At 35.2% G+C, this 20,656-nt stretch overlaps 1 protein-coding gene across 2 annotated transcripts in view; it reads left to right on the top strand.

The window, feature by feature from the left end:
- Positions 1 to 20,656, top strand: part of LOC115411368 (myomesin-1-like) — a 76,426-nt gene that overhangs the window by 49,708 nt on the left and 6,062 nt on the right. Inside the window, exons 22-39 of one of the 2 annotated variants that reach the window (XM_030123474.1) lie at positions 645 to 759; positions 848 to 1,004; positions 1,090 to 1,196; positions 1,299 to 1,343; positions 1,449 to 1,585; positions 3,563 to 3,707; positions 6,661 to 6,720; positions 6,801 to 6,868; positions 8,214 to 8,327; positions 11,842 to 11,901; positions 12,118 to 12,205; positions 13,169 to 13,207; positions 13,294 to 13,399; positions 13,609 to 13,772; positions 15,277 to 15,313; positions 15,528 to 15,550; positions 15,978 to 16,033; positions 18,537 to 18,752. In XM_030123474.1, coding sequence (XP_029979334.1) covers positions 645 to 759; positions 848 to 1,004; positions 1,090 to 1,196; positions 1,299 to 1,343; positions 1,449 to 1,585; positions 3,563 to 3,707; positions 6,661 to 6,720; positions 6,801 to 6,868; positions 8,214 to 8,327; positions 11,842 to 11,901; positions 12,118 to 12,205; positions 13,169 to 13,207; positions 13,294 to 13,399; positions 13,609 to 13,772; positions 15,277 to 15,313; positions 15,528 to 15,550; positions 15,978 to 16,033; positions 18,537 to 18,752 — 1,737 coding nt within the window. Of the gene's footprint in view, positions 1 to 644; positions 760 to 847; positions 1,005 to 1,089; positions 1,197 to 1,298; positions 1,344 to 1,448; positions 1,586 to 3,562; positions 3,708 to 6,660; positions 6,721 to 6,800; positions 6,869 to 8,213; positions 8,328 to 11,841; positions 11,902 to 12,117; positions 12,206 to 13,168; positions 13,208 to 13,293; positions 13,400 to 13,608; positions 13,773 to 15,276; positions 15,314 to 15,527; positions 15,551 to 15,977; positions 16,034 to 18,536; positions 19,894 to 20,656 lie in introns of those variants that run through there. The other variant, XM_030123475.1, reaches the window with a different exon arrangement.

The raw sequence follows: 20,656 nt of genomic DNA, 5'->3' as shown, positions 1-20,656 counted from the left end.
CTAGCGTCATTCACCCCAACGCTGAGATTTGACCCGTGATGCTGTCTTTCAACCAGTGTAGCAGTGGGTTTTTTTGTGTGTGTGTGTGTGATCGTCCAGCATAATGATAACGAGATTTGAATTTTAAAAAATATATTCCTTTGTCTTGGCGTAAAGCACTGCAGATAGGAAATGAGAACAGTATAACCAACACCCCTTTGTGTGCCTTGGTATTGTCTGACGCCTGCCCGGCAACATCACTTGCCTTACGCTCTCGGACCCCCCATGTTGGCGCGCGCCGCAGAATTATATTATTCCTGTTTTTCTATATTCTTTTGTTCCCAAAAATTGGGGGAAAAATGTTAAAAAATTCATAAATGCATTAATAGACATTTTGAGGAGTTTTCTTTCTTCCTGTACTGAACTGAAAAATACTGAACCGTAGCTTTGAAAACCGAAAACGTACCGAACCGAAAATTTTGTGTACCGTTACAGGCCTAATTTCTACCTCAAAGTTTCTATTGACTGTCAGTATAGAAACATCACAAAAGACTTAAGACTCAGAAGGAGACATGACAGCGGTGGACTGCTCCGTCCTACCTCAGAAGTTTCCAGTGACACCAACAGGACATGTAACCTGTTTTTTATTTCCCATCATTTTACAGATTAAGAATCTTAAAGAAGGAGAGACATACATGTTCCGTGTTCGTGCTCAGAATCAAGCCGGTGTTGGAAAAACCTCCGATGCCACAGAGCCGGTGGTCGCTCTCACCAAACCAGGTTGAAACGTCTGAAGGATTCATCACAATAAGTCAGTTCATCTGTTCTCTGAGTGTTTTTTTTAAATTTCAATTTCTTTCTATTTCAGGCACTAAGGAGATAGTTGTGGATGTTGATGATGACGGTGTGATCTCCCTGAACTTTGAATGCGGTGACATGACCCCTGACTCTAAGTTTGTTTGGTCCAAGGACTATGAGGAGATCACAGACTCATCTCGTCTGACTGTAGAGACCAAGGGAAATAAGTGAGGTTACAAAATGTGTTTCCACTTTATTACTGACGCACCATTTAATGTTATTTATTACTCTGATACTGTATTTTCCCTGCAGGTCCAAAATAGTTTTCAACAGCCCCGGGGAGGAGGACATTGGGATTTACTCATGCCTTGTCACTCAGACTGATGGTACTTCATCCAGCTATACTTTATCTGAGGAAGGTAAATTATTTCCAGAGAAGAATTAAAAAAACACATATTCGAAGGAGTAAATAAATATTTTTCGGACTAAAATGACTTCATGAATGATTCATTCTTTGACAGAGTTGAAAAGGCTGCTGCAGATCAGTCACGACCACAAATTCCCCAGTGAGTGTTTCACACGCAGTCGCTGCTGTTTTTCAGTATGTCACGGACTGGACTGTTTCCCTGAACTGGATCTGTCTCTTTCTTTACCCCCCCTCTTAAATCTAGTTATTCCCCTGAAGTCAGAGTTGGCTGTGGAGCTGATGGAGAAGGGCAGAGTCCGCTTTTGGCTGCAGGCGGACAAGATTTCAGCCAACGCCAAAATCGATTACGTGTTCAATGATAATCCGATTTCACATGGGGAGGTCGGTAACAAACAGAGGACAATGAACTTTAATTCTCTTACATTCAATTTAGGACCAGTGTTAGGGAATATCTACTTCTGTGTTGCAGGGTGACATAGTGTAAGCTCAAAACAAATGTAACTGTGACCAGTAGTCAAAGTACCGGTGACTATGAAGGGGTTAAATGTGTTGTTTTTGGTAAAAAAAAAAAAAAAAAAAAAAGAAAGAAAGAAAAAGACTAAATGTCACATATAACAATCAAGGCTATGATGCAGGACAAGAAAGTCTTCCATAAATTCAACAGTATTTTTATTATGAAATCAGAATCTCATTGCTGTATAGAGTTGATTAACCCATAAAGTCCTAAACTTCCACCAGTGACCAAAATCAACTACTGATCTAAAATGTTTAATAACTTCTGATCCAGTAATCCTATCAATCCATGTAAATAATTGGTGTAAAATACAGTTTGTCATCTTTTCATGGTCATCAGATATGACCCATTTGGACGTTCAGAGGCTCCACAGTTACCGTGGAAACGCTGTCATCTTCTACAATGTTCATTCACCAGTAAAACCCATGGAGACAGAAGTTGTAGATGCTTGTTTTTATGTTCAGTCATTGATATCTTAGCTGAAAAAGTCACTTTTTCTTCAGTCTTTTCTGTTGTAAAATAATAAACTTTAAATTTATTTAAATTTGTTGAATTTATTTTCATGAACATCTACATGATCAGTAAATTAAACATAAGGGAAAGTACCTGATTTACACAGAAAAATGCAAAATACAGAGGATAATATTTGAATGAATGGTGATAAATCACTTAAGAAAGGTTAAATAGAGAGACAAATTAATTTGGGAACTGACACAAAAGCAACACTGGATCTTTATGGGTTAAAATGTACACTATAATTTACAGACTTTTCATCTTCTTCAGCCAAGTAAGAAATTTTACCCATAAAGACCCAGTGCTACTTTTGTGGCACGCCCCAAATGAATGTTTCTGTCTGTCTAACCTTTTTTAAGTGATTTATCACCATTATTGTAACATTATCTTCTTTATTTTGTGTTTTTTCAGTGAAAATCAAGTATTTTCCTACATTCAATTCACTGATCATGTAGATGTTCATAAAAGCTCAGATTAAAGTTGAAGGTTATTATATCAGAAACAGACAAAATAGAAGAAAAAGTTATTTTTTTCAGCAAAGATACCATTAACTGAACATAAAAACAACTGTCTTCACTGTCACTGACCCAACTCCATGAGTTTTACAATGCTGTAGAAGATGACAGTGTTTCCACGGTAACTACAAAGCCTCTGAATGTCCAAATAGGTCATATGTGATGACCACAAAAAGATGGCAAACTGCATTTGACACCAATTATTTACATGTGTTGATAGGATTAGTGGATCAACAGGTATTTAACATTTTAAATCAGTCGATGGTTTTGGTCGACAGTGGATTTTTGGGTTATTATGAATAAATAAGAAAGTCATCAAACTCATAGTTGCATTATTATGTATTTGTTGTTGTTTTTAATCATACAGCTTTTTATGTTTTAATCTATTCTTGTATTTTATTCTTTTGTTTATTTTTTATCTATTCGTCTGTATTTTATTTATTTTTTTATTTTTTTATTTTTATTTTTTTTAATTTTTACAGTTCTATGTCTTTTAATCTATTCTCGGGTCAAGTCATGCGGTTATGTAGGGAGTGCCCGACTACATTTTATACTCTCATTAAAAAAGTATTTAAGATAGAGACATGAATAATACATTATTGTATTTTACTCTGTTACTTTGGTTTTTATTTCTTTTTCTGTACAGCACTTTGGTCCACTGTGGTTGTTTTAAAGTGCTTTACAAATAAAGTTGGATTGGACTGGATTAGATATTTTACATAGTCACTAGTAATCTGTAATGTAGTTCATGTCCTAAGTAGTTTTCTGAGCAGATAAAGCCAAAAGTTTAGCTAATGTTTGACTTCTCTCCTGCAGAAATACAAGATGAATTTCGATAAGAACACCGGTGTGATTGAGATGGTCATGGATTCTTTGACTCGGATGGATGAGGGAACCTACACCTTCCAGCTGCAGGACGGGAAAGCCACCAATCAGTCCAGCCTGGTACTGATCGGGGATGGTAGGTTTTCATTCACTTACTGTCCTGGTTAACACTACCAGTTCATCATACGGTTGAAGTATACAGACACATTCACACTTAAGGGCAATTTAGAGCCAAGAATTTACCTGCTCTTTTAAGTTTAGAGTGCCAGAGCCAGTGGGATGTATGGAGTTTGCATGATCTTGAATGAATGAATGAATATTTATTTCAGTTAAGTACAAAACACATACATATTAAAAAAACAAACAAACATAAAATTAACACAATTGGTAACTGAAAAAGGAAGAAGCTGAAACCAGAGGCTTATTTCTGCTTCTCCTATTCCCATCCTCACTCCAACTCCACACCTGAAGTTGCAGCAGATTAACCCTTTCATGCATTAATTATGAGAAGCTTAATCAAGATTTTTTTTTTTCCTTGGTGTTTTTAAATCCTCTTTAGGCATGAAAAAACAAACAAACAATGTGATTGAATTTTTTTTATGAACCTATTTTTCATGGCGTTACAAAAATATCCACTCAGCTGGACACCATGCGTTTAACTTAAGAAGCAAAGAAACATGTATTTACTGATATACTGCATAAAAACTATGAAATAAAAACATTAATACTGCTAATCTGATGTTTTCTCACATTTTAACATACATGCATGGAGATCATTTGCCAAAAAAACAACCTTTTTGTTAAAAAAAAAAAAAAAGGTTAATTACAGTCTAATAACAATTAGAATTTTTTTACACTCAAACATGTTTCTGCAGATCAGGTTTATCTAGAACAGCAAATTTACAGTGATGGTGTGAATTACAGTGTATGGGATGATGCATAAGTGTCCACTGTGTTTGCTGATATGGAAATAAACCAACAAAATCCATAAATATACAAGTGAACAACACCTTTGAACAGCTGTCCACTGTAGTGACCACTATGCATGAAAGGGTTAAAAAAAAAAAGTTAATTACAGTCTAATAACAATAACAAGGAATTGAGTTAGACTCAAAAATGTTACTGCAGATCAGGTTTATCAAGAACAGCAAAGTTACAGCAATGGTACGTCCGCTTTATTGGCTGATATGGAACTAAAACAATAAAATCCATGAATATATAAGATAACTGCTTTGAATAGCTGTCCACTGTCGTGACCACTATGCATGAAAGGGTTAAACTTAAACACAAATTATTCTACATTCGGTTTCATAAGTCACTTTGAAATCATATTACTTTCATAGCCCTTGAGAATTTGACAAGTTAAAGCTTTTTTGAAACTCGACAGCGAGCTACACAATTTCACTTCATCCTTCAATTTGTTCCATAATTTGACACCAGTAACAGAAACACAGTGATATTTAACGTTTGTTCTTACTTTACATGTTTCAAACACAAACATCCCTCTTAAATTATAATGTCCTTCTCTTAACTTAAAAATTTTCTGAATACAAACAGGAAGATTTTTACTTTTAGCACAAAACATAAATTCCATTGTTTTTAAATATACAGTATCAAAAAATTTTAGTAAACCAGATTCTACAAAAAGTGGATTACTTGATTGAAGATAACCAGCTTTGTTTATGACTCTGATAGCTTTTTTTAATTAATTTAATTGTCGGGTCTATATTAGTTTTATACACATTGCCCCATATTTCCACACAGTATGACATATATGGCATTACAAGTGAACAATACAATATATGCAAACATTTTTTGTTTAACAAGTCTCGAGTTTTATAAAGAATTGCAACAGCCTTGGACATTTTACGTTTGATATATTCTATTTGTGGTTTCCAAAGAGTTTATGGTCAATAATCACTCCCAAAAATTTTGTTTCATGCACCCTTTCAATTTCAATTCCATTAATTTTCAGTTTTATGTCATAATTTACCCTAGCACCAACAAAAACCATAAATTTTGTTTTATCTTCATTAAGTGATAACTTATTTATGTCAAACCATTTTTTTTTAACTTGATCAATTCCTTTTCCACAGTTTCTAATATTTGTTTCATATTTGCTCCCGAATAAAGCAAATTAGTATCATCTGCAAATATTGTAAATTTTAACTCACTAGATGCCATAAAAATATCATTTAGATAGAGTATAAATAACTTAGGTCCCAGGTTGTGTGGGATTGTTAAAAAAAAAAATTACAATTAAGAAAAAATTCTAAAGATGCTCCTAAACCATGACTTATAGACAAATTAAAAAAAAAAAAAAAAAATCAGTGACAGTAACCTTTCAAAGCTGTTTAACCCATGAAGACCCAAACATCTACTATCGACCAAAACCATCTACTGATCTAAACTGTTTAATACCTTCTGATCCACTAATCCTATCAATCCATGTAAATAATTGGTTTGAAATACAGTTATTCATCTTTTCATGGTCATCAGATATGACCCATTTGGACGTTCAGAGGCTCCGTAGTGAACTTGGAAACACCGTCATCTTCTACAACATTGATTCACCAGTAAAACCCATGGAGTTGGATCAATGACGGTGGATGGACACACTTAGTTTATGTTCAGCTGATGATATATTTGCTGAAAAACTCACCTTTTCTTCATTTTTTTTCTATTTCTGATAAAATAACTTTCCAACTTCAATCTGAGCTTTTTGTGAACATCTTCTTAATCAGTGAATAAAATATAAGAAAGTACCTGTTTTTCACTAAAAAAGCATAAAATACAGAGTATAATATTGCATTAAATGGCAATAAATCACTTCAGAAAGGTTAAGCAGAGAGAAAAATTCATATGGGAGCTACCACAGCAGTCACACTGGGTCTTTATGGGTTAATACAATGTACAGTTGAGTGTGGAGCTGAACACCAGAGGGCAGTAAAGTGCATCCAAACAGTACACTAATGCAACATTATTTTATATCTCAAAAAAAAAAAAAAAAAGAATAGCATGTAGTCTTAGGTTAAATATAATCTTGCTTAATCTGGTCATAGTTTGAACCTTGTTCTGTTTGTTTGCAGTGTTCAAGGAGCTGCAGAAGGAGTCAGAGTTCCAGATGAAAGAATGGGTCAGAAAACAAGGTAGGAGAGCCTGCGTTTGTGAACTGGATTTAAGGTCAGGTGACGTATGTCTGTCTTCATGAGTGCTGGTTTTGTTTCAGGTCCTCACTTTATCGAGTACTTGGGCTACGAGGTGACGCCAGAGTGCTGCGTCGTACTGAAGTGCAAGGTGAGACTGGGATTTATGGGACTGCTGCTCTGTTTCAAAGTGGTATCTTTAAAATAGTTTAGAACAATGGAGTGGGCTAATATTCATTTTTGGATGGGTGTGGAAGAGGATTTATGTATTTACATATTGAAATTCCACTATTTTGTAAATATGTTTATAGTCTTTAGAGCTGTATTACTTACTACGATTATTATTCATATTATTAATACTATTATTCATATTATTCATATTATTCATATTATTATTATTATTATTATTATTATTATTATTATTATTATTATTATTATTATTATTATTATTATGTTATCTTGTTTGTCTTTTGCACTATCATTATACATGCACATTTTGGTCTTACACTATATTCTGTTGCCGCCTTCACCATTGAATTTCCCTGTTGTAGGATCAATAATCTAATCTAGTCTAGTTTTATCTAAACTAATTTGTTGTTATCTGATCTAATCTAATCTGCTCTGATTTGATCTAATATAATCTAATCTGATCTAGTCTGATCTAATCTAACCTAATCTGATCTGATCAAATCTAATCTAATCTAATCTAATCTAATCTAATATAACCTAATATAGTCTAATCTAATATAGTCTGATCTAATCTAACCTAAGATAGTCTAATCTAATCTAGTCTGATGTAGTCTGATCTATTCTAATCTAATCTAATCTAATCTAATCTAGTTTTATCTAATCTAATCTAGTTTGATCTAATCTGATCTAATATAATATAATATAATATAATCTAGTCTGATGTAGTCTGATCTAATCTAATCTAGTCTGATCTAATCTAGTTTTATCTAATCTAATCTAATCTAGTCTGATCTAGTCTAATCTAATATAATCTAATCTAATCTAGTCTGATGTAGTCTGATCTAATCTAATCTTATCTAATCTAGTCTAATCTAATCTAATCTGATTTGATCTAATCTAATCTAACCTAATGTAATATAATGTAATGTAATCTAGTCTGATGTAGTCTAATCTAATCTAATCTAATCTAATCTGATTTGATCTAATCTAATCTAACCTAATGTAATGTAATGTAATGTAATCTAATCTAATCTTTTACTTCATAGAGATGCAAAACTACAGTTTCTGGCACTGCTTTTACTTCAGTGATGCACATGTTAAATCTGTAAAAGTGTTAAAAGTGTCTGAAATTAAATATTTCCTTTGGGTTCATCCACTCTTGTCTTGGTCCGTTTTAATTTTATGTTAATTTCAGTTGAGGGCACATGTTAACAGTCAGCTCAAAACTAACGGACTGACACTGGTTTAATGATTCGACTTCAGAAAGCTCATCCCTGCTTTAAACTCGACTGTTTTTTCCATCTCAGGTTGGAAACATGAAGAAGGAAACGTCTGCGCTGTGGTACAAAGACGGACATGAGATTAAATCAGACAACAACCTGGGCTTCACAGAGGGAGTCCTCAAACTGGAAATAGCGCAGGTAAGAAAAGGATGCAGACATACTGTGTGAGTGTACGTGTTTATACTGTATTTATATATATGTATATTTCTGTTCTGTACTCCTGTGGCTGTGTTCATTTGCATATATGAATGTAAACTGTGAAATCCTGTTGTTTTGTTGGTTTATACCACAAAACTAGAAAACTCTGACTTGAATGTTTGGTCCACAGGGAAGGTTTTTCAGTAAGATGAGGTAGAAAAACATATGAAAAATGATATTTCACTAATTTAACCAGGAAATCACATTCATTTTTTATCATGATTTTTAACCCTTTCATGCATACTGGTCACTACAGTGGACAGCTATTCAAAGCTGTTCTCTTGTATATTCATGGATTTTATTGTTTTTAGTTCCATTTCAGCCAACACAGTGGACGCCTATGCATCATCCCATACACTGTAGTTCATACCATTACTATGACTTTGCTGTTCTTGATAAACCTGATCTGCACTAACATGTTTGAGTGTAAATCAATTGCTTATTATTGATATTAGACTGTAATTAATAGACTATATAGATATAGATAATAGATATAGATAATAGACTATAATAGTTTTTCTTAAACAAAAAGGGTTGGGTTTTTTTTTGCATCTTATCTCCATAAAGTGAGTAAAAACTAATATTAGAGTATGATAAAATGTGACAAAACATCAGATTGGCAGCATTAAAAAAAATGTACTTCATAGTTTTCACACAGTATATCAGTGAATATACAGGGTGGGGAAGCAAAATTTACAGTATTTTGAGGCAGGGATTGAAAGACAGTGTACGACCCATTAGTTTATTGAAAGTCATGAGAATTTATTTGCCACAAGAAAATTTACATTTTTGTACATTTTTCTTTTTTCATTTGGTGATCATTATAAATGTTTTGCAGCTTATGTAAATAATTTCTGCAGAAATGTTTGTTTATTGACATATTATTTTGATCTAATGTGAGTTACTCTTAATATATGCTACAGATATTTCTTGCACCCTCTAGCCAAAAATGTACATGTACGTAAAAAACTGCTATAAAATCATCATATATCAATATTTTTCCTGCTTTTTTCTGAATACATCTCTTAAACTTGTACAGCTCTGTTCAAAACTACCAAATATTTAATAATTTTCTGGATTTTAACCTTTTAAATGCCAGTTTGAATACTTGAGGCAACTTGTTTTATTAAAAAATCAGTACAAAATTTGCGATTTTTCCATATAATACATAGGCATTGTTTTATAACAGAGTCTGGGACCTGTCAGAGATAAGAAATAACATGGATTTCATTGCTTTAGTATTGTATTAGTATTGCATTGGTATTAGTATTAGTATTAGTTGTATTAAACATGAGGATCCTGCCCTGGAGTATTAGTATTAGTATTAGTATTAGTATTAATATTGCATTAGTTTTAGTATTAGTATTCGTATTGCATTAGTATTGTATTAGTATTAATATTGCATAAGTATTAGTATTAGTATTGCATTAGTTTTAGTGTTAGTATTAGTATTGCATTAGTATTGTATTAGTATTAGTATTGCATTAGTTTTAGTATTAGTATTGCATTGGTATTAGTATTAGTATTGCATTGGTATTAGTATTAGTATTAGTTGTATTAAACATGAGGATCCTGCCCTGGAGTATAAGTATTAGTATTAGTATTAGTATTAGTATTAGTATTAGTATTGCATTAGTTTTAGTGTTAGTATTAGTATTAGTATTGCATTAGTATTAGTATTAGTATTGCATTAGTTTTAGTATTAGTATTAGTATTAGTATTAATATTGCATTAGCATTAGTATTATTATTAGTATTGCATTAGTATTAGTATTAGTATTAGTATTGCATTAGTTTTAGTATTAGTATTAGTATTAGTATTGCATTAGTTTTAGTATTAGTATTAGTATTAGTATTAGTATTAGTATTAGTATTAGTATTGCATTAGTTTTAGTATTAGTATTACATTGGTATTAGTATTAGTATTAGTTGTATTAAACATGAGGATCCTGCCCTGGAGTATTAGTATTAGTATTAGTATTGCATTAGTTTTAGTATTAGTGTTAGTATTAGTATTGCATTAGTATTAGTATTAGTATTAGTATTAGTATTAGTATTAGTATTAGTATTAGTATTAGTATTGCATTAGTTTTAGTATTAGTATTACATTGGTATTAGTATTAGTATTAGTTGTATTAAACATGAGGATCCTGCCCTGGAGTATAAGTATTAGTATTAGTATTGCATTAGTTTTAGTATTAGTGTTAGTATTAGTATTGCATTAGTATTAGTATTAGTATTAGTATTAGTATTAGTATTAGTATTAGTATTAGTATTAGTTGTATTAGACATGAGGATCCTGCCCTGGACAAAAACCACTAATGCAATGACATCACTGTTATTATTATTATTCCTAATATATGACATGGCTACGACTCTAATATAAAAGAATGCCACATCCCTCCACCCCCCCATACAGAAAATGTCTCATATTTTGTGTTTTGTTTTGTACAGGGTGGGGAAGCAAAATTTACAATATTTTGAGGCAGGGATTGAAAGACAGTGTATGACCAATTAGTTTATTGAAAGTCATGAGAATTTATTTGCCACAAGAAAATGTACATAATAGAAAATGTTTTTATTCTATGTGTCCTCCTTCTTTCTCAATAACTGCCTTCACACGCTTCCTGAAACTTGCGCAAGTGTTCCTCAAATATTCGGGTGACAACTTCTCCCATTCTTTTTTAATAATATCTTCCAGACTTTCTCGTAATAGTTTTGCTCATAGTCATTCTCTTCTTTCCATTATAAACAGTCTTTATGGACACTCCAACTATTTTTGAAATCTCCTTTGGTGTGACGAGTGCATTCAGCAAATCACACACTCTTTGACGTTTGCTTTCCTGATTACTCATATGGGCAAAAGTTTCTGAAAAGGTATGGATAATAGTGTTAGGTATGATTATGACATCAATATATGTTTGGTTTCAAAACAACTGACGTAGTGCCTGCTGAGAAAAAACAACTAAATGTTCATTGTAAATTTTGCTTCCCCACCCTGTATGTTTCTTTGCTTCAAAAATTAAATGCATGGTGTCCAGCTGAGTGGATATTTTTGTAACTCCATGAAAAATAGGGTCATAAAAATTTCAATTGCATTGTTTTGTTTTGTTTTTTTTTCATGCCTAAAGAGGAATAAAAACACTCAGGAAAAAAAACTTAAGGTTCTTATAATTCATGCATGAAAGGGTTAAATACATTTCACTTTAAACCTATTTTAACAGCTAAATCCTTAGTCATCATGATCACTGTTTATCACTTTTCTTTCTCTCACTGGTCTGTCACCTTCTTTCCTGTGTTAATCTCCTCTTTTCTGCTCTTTTAACCCTCTTTTTTCTTTATTCATTCATTGCCATCCCATGGTTTTGTTCCTACGTGTCTGTCCAAGTGGTAGAGTGGCATGTCATCATCCTTTTCTAACCTGTAAACATAATGTCACATGTGTCCCATTTCAGCGCGAGTCCCCAGCAGACACAGCAGACTATGTGGCCACCTTAAACTGGAGAAGACTAAAAGTTGGACTCAGTTTTCTGTTTTCATCTTAAGTCTGGTTTTGTTTGAGAATGCTTTGTTCTTTGTCTGTTCGTCCATTAGCTTTTTTGCTTTCATGTCACATCTGTGTGTTCTGCAGCATCCTTCGCAGATTTGTTCAAATCATATTCCTTTAATAAAATGCTGGTCATGTTCGGTGCTGTTTAGTGCCAACTCTGACACTGTTGTTGTTTTTTCAGATTTCCAAGAAGGACTCTGGTGTGTATGAGGTGGTTCTGAAGGATGACAGAGGAAAAGACACGTCCACTCTGAACCTGAAGGATCAAGGTGAAGACCACAAACACATACACATGTTCATGTTCAGGTGCAAATACATTTACTGACCAAGCATCCATCTATCTATCTATCTATCTATCTATCTATCTATCTATCTATCTATCTATCTATCTATCTATCTATCTATCTATCTGTCTGTCTGTCTGTCCGTCTGTCCATCCCCCATTCCTTCCTTCCTTCCTTCTCTCCTTCCCTCACTCCCTCCATCCTTCTTTTCTCCCTCCTTCCTTTCTTCCTACCCTCCTTCCTTCCCCCATCCCTTCTCTCTAACCTTCCCTCACTCCTTCCATCCTTCTTTTTCTATCTATCTATCTATCTATCTATCTATCTATCTATCTATCTATCTATCTATCTATCTATCTATCTATCTATCTATCTATCTATCTATCTGTCTCTGTCTGTCCGTCCGTCCGTCCCCCATTCCTTCCTTCCTTCCTTCCTTCTCTCACTCCCTCCATCCTTCTTTTCTCCCTCCTTCCTTTCTTCCTACCCTCCTTCCTTCCCCCATCCATCCATCCATCCATCCATCCATCCATCCCTTCTCTCTCTCCTTCCCTCACTCCTTCCATCCTTCTTTTCCCCTCTATCTATCTATCTATCTATCTATCTATCTATCTATCTATCTATCTATCTATCTATCTATCTGTCTCTGTCTGTCCGCCCGTCCGTCCCCCATTCCTTCCTTCTCTCACTCCCTCCATCCTTCTTTTCTCCCTCCTTCCTTTCTTCCTACCCTCCTTCCTTCCCCCATCCATCCATCCATCCATCCATCCATCCATCCCTTCTCTCTCTCCTTCCCTCACTCCTTCCATCCTTCTTTTCCCCTCTATCTATCTATCTATCTATCTATCTATCTATCTATCTATCTATCTATCTATCTATCTATCTATCTATCTATCTATCTATCTATCTATCTATCTATCTATCTATCTATCTATCTATCTATCTCCCAAGGTTTCAAAGACTTGATGAATGAAGTTTTCAGCTTTATCGGTAAGATTTAAACCATATTATTGATTAATCCTAGATTTCTCTTATTATCACACGTCTAATCATCTGTTTGTGCTTCTTTATTGCAGCTAATTCTTCCACTCCACTGAAGATCACAAGCACAGATGAAGGCATCCGACTCTACACTTTCGTCAGCTACTACAACGATTTACTGCAAGTGACATGGCACTATAAGTAAGTCCTGGTTTTACTCTATATTGAAAAATGAATCTGCACATATTGGGTTGAAATGAATTAGTTACATCGGCTAAATCTGCAGCAATTTACTTGACTTGAGCTCGTTTTATTTATATGCACTAATTACCCTTACATGAACTACTCTGTTCACCTTTATTTTACTGTATTTATGTGTTTCTATCGCTGTCTGATTTGCTTCCTTGCAGAGATTCAGCCATTGCCTTCTCTGACCGTATAAAGAGTGGTGTAGTGGGAGAACAGCTGTGGCTGCAGATCACAGACCCCACAGAAAAAGACATGGGCAAATACGCCATTGAGTTCAATGACGGAAAAGGCGGCCTGAGGAGAACCGCTGAGTTGAGCGGTCAAGGTAAGACCGTCACCCTGTTAGAAACTTAGCTTTACTATTAGTTGATACTGATTCAAAGCGTTTTATTGTCATGTGTACAGTAAAGAAACAGGTTTCCATACACAATGAAAATCTTACTTTGCCGTCCACAATGAATGCAAAGAGATGTATAAAAATAGAAATAGAGTAATTTAACTGGGAAATTAAAACAAACTGGCATTTAACCTCCTAAGACCCAGCTATGGGTTTTCTGTCCACATTTATGGACAAGAGTTTCACAGCTTTATACAAAAAAAAAGGAAAGAAAACTGTTCACCACAAAGGACATTCCATAAAAATTTTAAAAACTGCATCTGATAAAACTGTTGCATCATGATGTTTCCAATATAGGCACTGATTTAATTTAAAAAAAAAAAAAGCTTGTACTTTGCTGACATTTCCTTTCTTCTTAGGAGGTTAAGGATGGCATGCAACAAAGAATGAGCATAAAAATATTATATATATATATATATATATATGAACTTCTATTAGTGAGAGAGAAATATGTATTTACATAAATGTGCAATATCTAAGTAATTGTGCAAACTGTCAGAAATAAATAAGATTTTAAATGTACAAGACTGTCAGAGATGAACAGTGTGATATAAGTGCAATTATTGAGTATAAGGTGCATAAACAATATGACAGTTGAAAATGTAAACACTGTAAAACCACAGGTGTCAAACTCAGTTTAGTTCAGAGGTCACACTCAGCCTAATATGATCTGAAGTGGGTCAGACCAGTAAAATAATAACAGTGTAAAAAAGTAAAATGACATTATATAATGTTTACGTCTACAAAGTTTCATTAAAAATGTGCATAACATGAACAATCTAAAATATCTTAAGAAATATAAGTGTAATGTTAACAATATTATGCCTTTGTTTATCATTTACACATGTAAATTACAACTTACAGATCACAGTAGATCTATAAATACATAAAATATTTAATAACAGACAGAATATTGATAAAATTACACATACTCCTCGTAAGATATTTCACGTTGTTCAGATTTGTTCAAATTATTCATAGTTTTTGTGAAAGGATAGTTTCTAAACGTAAACATTTTCATGTAATTTTACTTTTTTATACTAAAACAAGAGCAAAATTTGGAATTGTCATTATTTATAGTTTATTGTGACAGTATTTTGCTCATCTGGCCCACTATAGATCAAATTGGTCTGTGAGTGGAACCTGAACTAAAATTGTGACATCACTGATTGTCCCATGGGTCAGATCCTTGCATCCTTTGGCAGGTCGGTTTTGGCCCACAGGCCGTATGTTTGACACCCATGCTGTAAATAGTCAGTATGGCTGTTGTTGTAGACTCCTGTCAGCTGTTAAGGAGTCTGATGGTGGAGGGAAAGAATAATCTTACATCTTAAATATAAATATTTTATCTTGCATAGCTTCAGTGACATATAAACTATCTCTTCATATAAGCACAATTGTAATTTCTTTTCAACCTGTTTGTGTTTTGCAGCATTTGATGACGCTTTTGCAGAATTCCAGAGACTCAAGTAAGACACAAACGTCTCAACAACATATATGTTTTCAGCTTTATGTAACCACAACAACAGCATCAACAGCATAAACACACAGTCACTTACTCTCATTCTCTGCATTTTTCGAGCATTACTTAAATGGAAGTTGTTTTTCTTGTTGGAGGGAAGTTCTGGACACAAATCCTCACATTCATTTCTAATTTGATGTCATTTGTTGTTCACCCCTCAGGGCTGCTGCCCTTGCAGAGAGAAGTAAGTGTTGTTGTGTGTCCTTGTTTTCAGTCTTCAAAGCCTCATACTGGAGTTCATAGACTCAGACTCACTTTTATTGTCATTCGATCAACGGTAGATGATAGAACAAAATGTAGTAACCCAGGTCTCAGTATGTAGTATAAGGCGATAACGAATAAAATAAAAAATAGAATAAATAAATGGTAAGAAAATAGAGGCATAGAGGTCAATAACAGTCAAAACTGTAGATTATACAGTATGCTGAAGCTTTAATTTCCTAATGTGTGCATTTAAAGGCTTTATATTGCATGGAAAGTATTATTCACAAAAAGTGTCAGACAAATCAATATGGGGAAATGCAGGGAAAACTAGTATAGATACATGATAAAGACATAATGCTGGGCTCAGTTTTATTTATTGTAAAAATGGAACTTCTTGTTTCTTTCAGACCGTGCTCGTGTAGCAGGAGGTCTTCCTGATGTGGTCACCATACAGGAGGGCAAGGTAAACTGAAGGACACTGCATCATCATATTGAGGACTTCCAGCTGACATCACTGGTCATGTGATTTTTGTTTACACCGCCATATTGGTAGGCACGCTATCTGGATCCAGAAAGTCACAACTGTTGCTTTATATCGTGTTTTTCTTTGGACTCGTGTTTGCATGTTTTGTTATTTGCGAGTATGTCTGCTTGTGATAAAGACACCATACATGAGTTTCAATTAGGGATGCACGATACCACTTTTTTCCAGACCAAGTACGAGTACGAGTACTTACATTTGAGTACTTGCTGATACCGAGTACCGATACAAGTACTTAATAATCCCATTCCAGTTCTTAGTTCCTTTTGTAAATGTGCTTTATTGTCGTTGTCATTAGTCTGACCGGAAAAAAAGTGCTGCTACTGACATTTAATGTGTTGGAATGAGCGTTTCCTAATTAATCCACCAGGGGGCGCCGCTCTGAATTAACCATACTGGACAAATACCACGAAGAAGAGGAAAGTTTTTTGTTTTTTTTTTTGTTTTGTTTTTTTGAGAAGAAGAAGAAGAAAGTCAGTAATAACAAACATGGATACGACAGAGGTAACACTAATGTGATACTAATATTGCAGCGTTTTCGCTGGTAAGGTTTAAAAGCTTAGCTTCAGCAGGAAGAGAAATGAGTGATACGTTTCGTTTTCACTTCCACTGGCGGTGGTCTGCACCGCTCCGTACTCCTGGTGGTATTCTCTGTCTCCACCAGCACCTGGAAAACGGATGGACAGTACACAGAGGACGGACAGAACGCCGCGTCCGTATCTGTCTGTGTCTGTAACATTATTTGCAGTCTGTGTTACTTTTATCACCGTCGCTTATTTCGTTAAATCTCCACACTCTTCACACTCCACACACATTATTCCTCCTCCTCGTACCTGCTGCACTGAACTGGGAATGTCACATGGCCATAAGTGGTATCGGTGCAGTCGTATCGGATTACTTTTACGAGTACGAGTACACACACTGAGTATCGGAGCCGATGCCCAATACTGGTATCGGTATCGGAGCATCCCTAGTTTCAATGTTTACTAACATTAGTGATGTGCGGGCAACTCAGAGGCAAAAACACCCGTACCAGCTCCAGCCGGCTCACATCAGCCGTACACCTCCAGGCTCTGCCCCGGAACTCGTGAACGAGCTGATATGTTAGCTCTAAAACAGTCCAGTAACTGTCTCTGTCCAAAAGCCGATCCCATCTTCTCTTTCACGGCTGCATAATTTGACTTGACCGCATGGGGAAGGCTGTCCCACAGTAGAAAAGCAGACTGTCACAGACGGTGGGCAGTATTGTCACCAGCTCCAGCTGAACTCACCGGTGTCACCCACCATAGCTCCGACTGCCACTTCCAGCTGAGGAAACTCTGGCTGCCATCGCCGGCAAAGGGAGCAGGTAGATCCACAATCATTCTGTCTCTATAGGCTGACAGGCCAGGGGAAGCCCTCCTGGTAGGTTTAAAGGGGTCTTCATCACCGTACCACATGATGACAATTTTTTTTTCCAGGCCGCTAAGCGCAACAGGCACACAGGCTAACAATACTGAGAAGCTAGGCTAACCACAGTAATAACTATAAACAACAGTCGGCAGAACAGAACCACCGCTGCCATCAATGGAACCGAGCGGTCTTTCTGCCTAACTTATAAGTGGTGAAAGCTACGTTATAAACGGCTCACAGGAGTTTAGCAGGTCCATTGTTTAACACATTGTACGATCCAAAGGAAAGCTTGCCTACCAATATGGCGTCCTAAACAGAGAACCACGTGATCATGTGACGTATGTGCATAACCTCAATAGCACTGGGTTACAAAAAATGTTGTTTGCAAGTTGTCTAGGTTTTTTCAACTGAATTAGGACCATTGTGCACCGCTAAATCCAAAAATGACATCTGTTTTTCTCAACCAGGTCAGGTTTTTTTGTTAATTTGATTTTGAAAAATTTGATCTTCTCACAAAATTGATGACATTTTTGTGACTTTATCAGTTGATTTTTTATATAGTTCTCACCCAAAATAGGTTTTAAGAGAAAAAAAATCATTTTCTAACAGGATTCCTGTTAGGTACAATGGTGTATTCACCGCAGATATTGCAGAATACGTCAGGCTTATTTTTGCAAGATCTTCTAGTCGAAGCCATTTCATTCACCTGTAAAATTAAAAAAAAACATTAATCACAAATTGGCAAAAGTAAAATCTTCAGAACTCGTTTATTGCAAGAAATATGAAAGAATTTTGTATCATATGATGTGAAAATACCCATAAATGTAAGCAAAAATGTTAAAAAGCCAATATGTAGCATAGTTCAGAAAGTTGACCTGATTGAGCAAAATGAATGTGATTTTTGGATTCAGCACACCAAAATTATCCTAAATCAGCTCAAAAAACCTAAACAATAAATTTGTTGTTGACCAGTGTAGTCCATGTGTCTGTCTGGTCCTTGACTGGCTGATGTCCCCCCTCCCCTCCCCCTCAGGCCCTCAATCTGACCTGTAACATTTCGGGTAACCCCGTGCCAGAGGTCACCTGGCTGAAGAATGACAGAGAGATCACATCCGACGACCACTGCATCCTGAAGTTCGAGTCGGGCAAGTTCGCCAGTTTCACCATCACCGGCGTGAACATATCGGACTCTGGCAAGTACAGCATCCTGGTGAAGAACAAGTATGGCACGGAGAGCGGGGACTTCACCGTAAGTGTGTTCATCCCTGAAGACGCGGACAGCAAGAAAAAATAAAAGCGGTCCAAATCATGTCGTAAATATGTATAAATGAAAAGAGAAAAAAAAAGAAGAAAAGAAAAAACAGCTTGAGGATGTGTTCGATGTTTATGTAGGAAATGAAGTCAAAAGGTGCTGAACAATCTGAACGCATTATAGTTCAGAGAGAAATCCAAACTTAAAGCATAAATGAACATCTGTGCATAAACATTTGGTCCAATAATAACAAATCTAATATCAGCTGAAGGCTTTTGTGACATTATGCCAACTCCAAATTTCACTGGTGCAAAGTTAGTTTTTGTTTGTGTAAAGTTGTTGTTTGCTTCAGAAGACAAAAGGAAGTTGTAACTGCAGAAAGAAAACCAGAGGTAATAGTTCAAGTTAGAAATTAAATTATAAAGTTAGTGTGGAATGTCTAATGTATTGACCTTTGTAACATCATCCAGTTCAGATATGGAAAAAACCAACTCGCAGGGACTTGAAACATGCATTTTATTGCCGTGAACTGAGATTTACTGTCAGGCAATTGGATGGTGCGTTCAAATTCTGTTAGGAATTTAGGACATCATGCATTTGAGATTCTGTTTTAATTGTAAGAACAGGTTTCGCCAGGTGGATTAACCATCACAAACCAGTTTCAGGTCTCTGCACTTTGATTTTTACTCCCTAATGTTGCAAACTTACAACAGTTCTTTAAAGCAAAGCAGTAGAAAACACAGAAATTACTATATTTTTTTTTTTTTTGCTTAAGAAAATCTGCAAAATTGCTATCAAATGAGCTAAAACATGGTCGTTTAATGTTACATGTCATTTCATCAGTTGTTTACTCCATTGTTTCCCAGTCACTGTGAACGTCACCTCACTGTCTCCACGTCTGTAGTGAATATGTCAGCTCACTGTCATATCATTATTGTCTATGTATTCACCATTATGACCCCCCCCCCCCTTCACAGTCCTTCATTAATGATTATGATGACTCCTTTCTTCACGATGAAGATGAAATTGTTGCCACTCCTGTAAGGACTCCGAGGTCACTGTTAATATGAGTCTGTAGTGATTATTTGTTCCCCTGTTTCTTGGTGAGACTAATAAAAAATGAGCATGTTCTTCCCCACCTCCCACTCCTTCTCTTTCCTCTTTGAGTCGTCTTATTTCACTTTGGTCAAACCCTCAGTCACTCCGCCGTCACTCCGTTCACTGTCCACTCTTTGGTTTCAGTTGTCTCTTTCACTTTTCACTCCCAGTCACTGTTTTTCTGTAGACTCGGACTTCCCTGAAGATCAACCACCAGCATGAAGACCACCCTCCCTTCTAGAGTAATCCTGCTCCAGATATTTGTTTCATGTACAATTACCTGAGGCGAGCTTGATTTACAGCGCTCCCAAAACCAACATATAATGCAGGGGTGTCAAAGTCATTTTAGTTCAGGGGCCACACTCAACTAAAGTTGATCTGAAGAGGGCCAGACCAGTAGAATTTATATATTATTATGTTACTATATGTCAACTCCAAACTTTTCTCTATGTTTTAGAGTGAAAAAAGCAAATTTACATCATGAAAAGGTTTACATCTACAAACGATCCTTTCAAAAGATGTGAATTACACAAACAAACTGAAAAAATAAGTATAATTTTAACAATATTTTGCCTCAGTTTTTAATTTAAACATGTACATTATAACTTACAGATCACATTGGAGCTACAAATCCACAAAACATTTAGTAACAGGCAGAAAATTGTTGAAATTGTACTTACTTCTCTTAAGACATTTCAGGTTGTTCATATTTTTTCAGGTTATTCACATTTTTTGCGAAATTAATCCTTGTTTTAGTGTAAATACATGAAAATATTTACATTTACAAAGAGAAAAATTTGGAG

The sequence above is a fragment of the Sphaeramia orbicularis genome, chromosome 20 (assembly GCF_902148855.1).
Source record: "Sphaeramia orbicularis chromosome 20, fSphaOr1.1, whole genome shotgun sequence".
NCBI classification, from domain to species: Eukaryota; Metazoa; Chordata; class Actinopteri; order Kurtiformes; family Apogonidae; genus Sphaeramia; species Sphaeramia orbicularis.
This window is presented reverse-complemented; position numbering and strand designations above follow the sequence as displayed.